At 48.7% G+C, this 4,201-nt stretch overlaps 1 protein-coding gene across 2 annotated transcripts in view; it reads right to left on the bottom strand.

Annotated features, from left to right (window-relative positions):
* SLC12A8 (solute carrier family 12 member 8) overlaps positions 1 to 4,201 on the bottom strand; it is a 53,189-nt gene that overhangs the window by 48,084 nt on the left and 904 nt on the right. For both annotated transcript variants that reach the window (XR_003573376.1, XM_027902655.1), the window contains exon 2: positions 345 to 568. Coding sequence is in view for 1 of the 2 variants with exons in the window: in XM_027902655.1 (XP_027758456.1) it covers positions 345 to 416 (72 nt within the window). In the remaining variant the exon portion in view is untranslated. The remainder of the gene's footprint in view (positions 1 to 344; positions 569 to 4,201) is intronic.

Raw genomic sequence — 4,201 nt, 5'->3', positions numbered from 1 at the left:
GATTAAGATGGTCTTCCCACCACAGTCATCTCTGATCAGGTCACTTTGTTTCTAGAGGGGACACAGGACTCTGGTACTTGGGGGCACAGTGAATTTCAGAATTGCTGCAACTGAGATCTGAAACTCCAGGGAAATGACAGATTTCCTATGGCAACTGCTCTCTCCTGCCCTCTGGAAATCAAGTCCTCTCTTTTCCTTTGTAAATAATAAACCTCAGATTTTCATATCAAAACAAAGGGTAGTGTTGTTACTTTGGTCCTGTTCACTTCCCACAGCGGTAACCAGGAGGAGTGCAGAGACCATGGAGATGGAAATCTGGGAAAGGAAATAGCTCTCTGGCATACCTGCTGTGCTTCTTCATGGAAGAGCTCTTGGACATAACCCTCACTTTGGGGACCGTTCAGGCTGAACATCATATCCTTCGTGTTGCCTCTGCCTGCCCAACGCACAGCTCCAACACAACCACAGGCGAGGCTGATCCAAGTGGAAGGTCAGCTATTCCTCTCGGTCAAATTCCTGCAGTGCTGGATCCTCCATTGTAGCAGATTCATGGTTTTATTGCACTTTACTGTGAAAGCAGGAAAGACAGAAGACATGACTGCTGCTTTCTCAGTCTGCCAAAGCACAAAGCCATTACCCACACAGAATCGACAGCAGCTCGCAGCAGATGCTGAACCACAGAGTGACATAACACCAAGCAGAGAGCAATGCTCCCCTAGCACCTCCCAAGGCCTGCTCCTGGCACAGGCTCTACCACTAGTCCTACATTTAACAACCCTTCGTGGTCTTTCCCAAATCTATCCACACCCCTGGTGTCCCCAGCATCCTGTAGCACTTTGCCGTGTGTTGCCTGCAAAATGAATTTCCTCTCATTGGTTTTAAATCTGGTGCCTGGTAAGTTCATTGCATGGCCCCCTGCTCCAGCGGCAGAGGACACATGGATTATTTACTTCTCAGCACCACCAATCGTTTCACAGCCCCGATCACATCTCCTCCAGCTGTACCTTTTGCAGACTAGGGTCTTGCCAATGTAACCTCGCCCCTGAGAAGCGAGTTACCTCACTCTGCCCCTCTCCCAGCACGAGGCAGAGATGGAACTGGAGCAGCAGCAGGTGTCCACCACCACTGACTCACACTCTGCATTCCTGATGCTCTCAGCCATCCCCTGTACTGATGTACAGGAGCCTTTTTTCAGTCACACCCACCCTTGGAGGTACAGTCTTGTCTGCAGTGGCCCAGCTTCAGACTCTTACCTGTCACAGGCAGACTCTGGTAGAAACAATACCATGTATGTAAGCAAGAAAGCAGCATCAGGCTTTATTTCAGGGGTAACTAAACCCATCTTTACAGAAGGGGAAAGCTAGCACAAGCATTTCTCTGCCTTGAAATTGCTAGTTCCTTCTCTCATCAGTTTGTCTTTAAGTTCTCTCTCTAATAATAGAGAGGTACTTTTGTACACCTCCCTCCAGCTGGCTGCAAGTCCTAACTTCCCCAAAATTTTCTTGTTAGGGCTATTAACCAGTCACCCACAGCCTCCCACACCAGCTGTCAACAGAGCTTTTTTGGCCGTTCCTCAGTACAGCTACACCATGCCTAGGCAAGACAAAGAGGGCTGCAGCCAGAGAGGAGCAAGACATGCTCCATGACTGTGGAGAGTGCAGTTTGTCTGGACCATTGGCTCTCCTGGGGATGGTAAGTATCCTGGCCAGCTGACCTCACATGCTTACAAGAACCAACCACGATCACAGAAGGCTTATACCAGTGGCTGGACATCTTACCTGAGACCAGACACCGAATTAATTGCGGGCACAGTGTAGGGATCTCTGACTCCTCAAGCTTGCAAACTATAGAGACAAAGCAACCCACAGAAATGTGCTTTTCTTATTGCACAGGGACAGCGACATACAGACACTGCTTTGTGTCACTCAGGATTTCTGTACCAGTCTGAACCCCAGCTCCCAGATCAGCACTTTCACCATCCTGTCCTTATTACCCTACTTTGAAATACCCAATAGTAATTAACCAAAGCAGACGCTGCTCCAGCACTGTGTTTCAGCTGCAGAAGCTCTCCTACAGCTGGGGTACAATGGTCAGCACGGGAGGTTTTTCTTCGCCCTGCCCATGCGGCCAGTTAAGCACCACCAAATATGTAAGAGTTCATTGATTCCCTGCTGCTTCCTCCACATTTTTTGAAGCAAATAACCCCTCACAATATCACAAATGGTTGCTGTTACAGGGAGATTGGGGCTTCAAGCAGGGCAAAAACAGCGGGAGCAGGTAAACTCCAAAGAAACAAAGCTTGTGTTTTTATGCAAATAGCCACAGTTATAAAGTATGGAAGAAAATACACAACATGAAACAAGATTAAAACTGAATAGCCATATTCTCCTAAGATTCCCCGATGCAGCCCTTTCTCAGTAGAGACTTCACTCAGTAAAGCATTCACTGGGGCCATCCAAACTCCAGTCTGCCACAGCAGTCCCGGCTGAATGTAGGAAAACAGGGAGGCTGCAGCCTTGCAACCCCTTGCTCTCCTAAACCACTCCACCAAGGGACCCCAGGAGGGGATGGCCCTGACCCCTTGCAGTAGCTCAGAGAGGCTGAAACCACTCACTCAATCACTTACCCAATGTGTAACCACGGACAGGTTCGATACATCCTATTACCCATCTGAAAGTTGCAAAATACAGAAAGAAGGGCTGCACGAGTGGATTTCAGACCTGAAGCTCACCTTGCAAGACGTTACCTTCCTAGACATTTAAATCTCCTTATCCGACCATTTCCTTCCTTTTTCTCTGCATTAACACCTATCTCCTGCCCTGTGCTCTGGAGCCTTCTCTGCTCAGCCCTGCTCCTGCTCACCTTGGTGAAAGATCTTTCTCCTCCACACTGTTTCTCCTCTGTTGCATTTCCAACTGCCTAAAATCTTATCACTCAATTCTGTAATTATTTACATCCCTCCACAACACATGGGCCCATTCATCCCTACGAGGTAACCGAAGCAAACACAGGAGGGGGCACGAAGCACAGAAGCGAGAGCTGAACAAACACGCCAGGACGGCCGCTGTCCACGCATCCACAACCTGATCCATGCAACATGCACGTATTTTTTGCAATTCAGGGTCTGCAAGTGGAAAGTCCTCGGGGCAGGAGCCCCCCTCTTGCCCCATGCAGTGCTCTACCAGCACAGCGTGGTTCCTAAGTCGCTGCACAGCACAGCGATGTTTTCGTGCGCTATTATCTATCCAGGTCACCAACCCTGAGGAAGCTTTTTCTGCTATGCACACCAGCAGGCCAAATAAACCAAACAGGCACAATTTAATATAAGTGAGCCTCTAACTTGGGAGATAATTGATGTTATTTTTTCCTAAAGTTCCTGCCAAATACACTTACCAGTCTATAAATTAAAGAAGAACGGCTGTTTTAATCTTTCCATACCATTTAGCATTCAAGAGAGCAGAAGAACATTAGCAAACCTTGCAGAAACATTACAAAGGCTCATCTCCTTTTCCTGCAACGCTTCTATATTTAATTACAAACCCAGATTCCTATAGATCAAATTTCTGTGCCCTCCACATCCTTTCAAAGCACTATTTTATTAATCATCACATTAAAGCTATTTCTGAGCTAAGCGTCGCTGCTCTGAGCTACTCAACAGCTGGCTGATTTTTAAGAGGAAAGGTTAACGCCTTCCCAAGCACAACTGCGTGTGGTCCCACGACCTCCGAAGGCTCTGTCCTTGCCAGAGGAGGTAATTCCAAAGCCTCCCTCCCTCAAGGGACCCAGCAGCCAACAGCACTTCAGTTTTAATAAACCCCCCCAACTCTTCTCCAGGTCAGGTTCTTAAAAACACCTAATTTAGGCGACTCCGTGGAAGGCGGGAATTACAGGGAAATAAAGCAGCCACCAATGCAACAAAGGTAACGCCGCACAGAGCGGCTATTCCCAGTTATTCATTTACTGCACCAGCTCGTTTTGTTTTCACATATCTTTGTAGTGTAACGAAGGCTTTGGAACGCCAGAGCTGGGGAAACAAGCCCGGGCTCTCCCCAGCAACTTCAATTTCCCGGTGTGGTCGGACGGCTTCGGTTTTGCAGAGGGCGCGGCGTTGCCATCACCTCCCTGCTAAGGGCTGCGGCCACCGCCGCACCGGGCTGCCCACCCTGCCCGGAGAGCGCTCCAACTACCTGTTCCCTCTTCT

Source organism: Empidonax traillii, unplaced genomic scaffold, assembly GCF_003031625.1.
Source record: "Empidonax traillii isolate 1590-97213 ecotype Southwest subspecies unplaced genomic scaffold, ASM303162v1 scaffold900:size397343, whole genome shotgun sequence".
Taxonomy (NCBI): Eukaryota; Metazoa; Chordata; class Aves; order Passeriformes; family Tyrannidae; genus Empidonax; species Empidonax traillii.
This window is presented reverse-complemented; position numbering and strand designations above follow the sequence as displayed.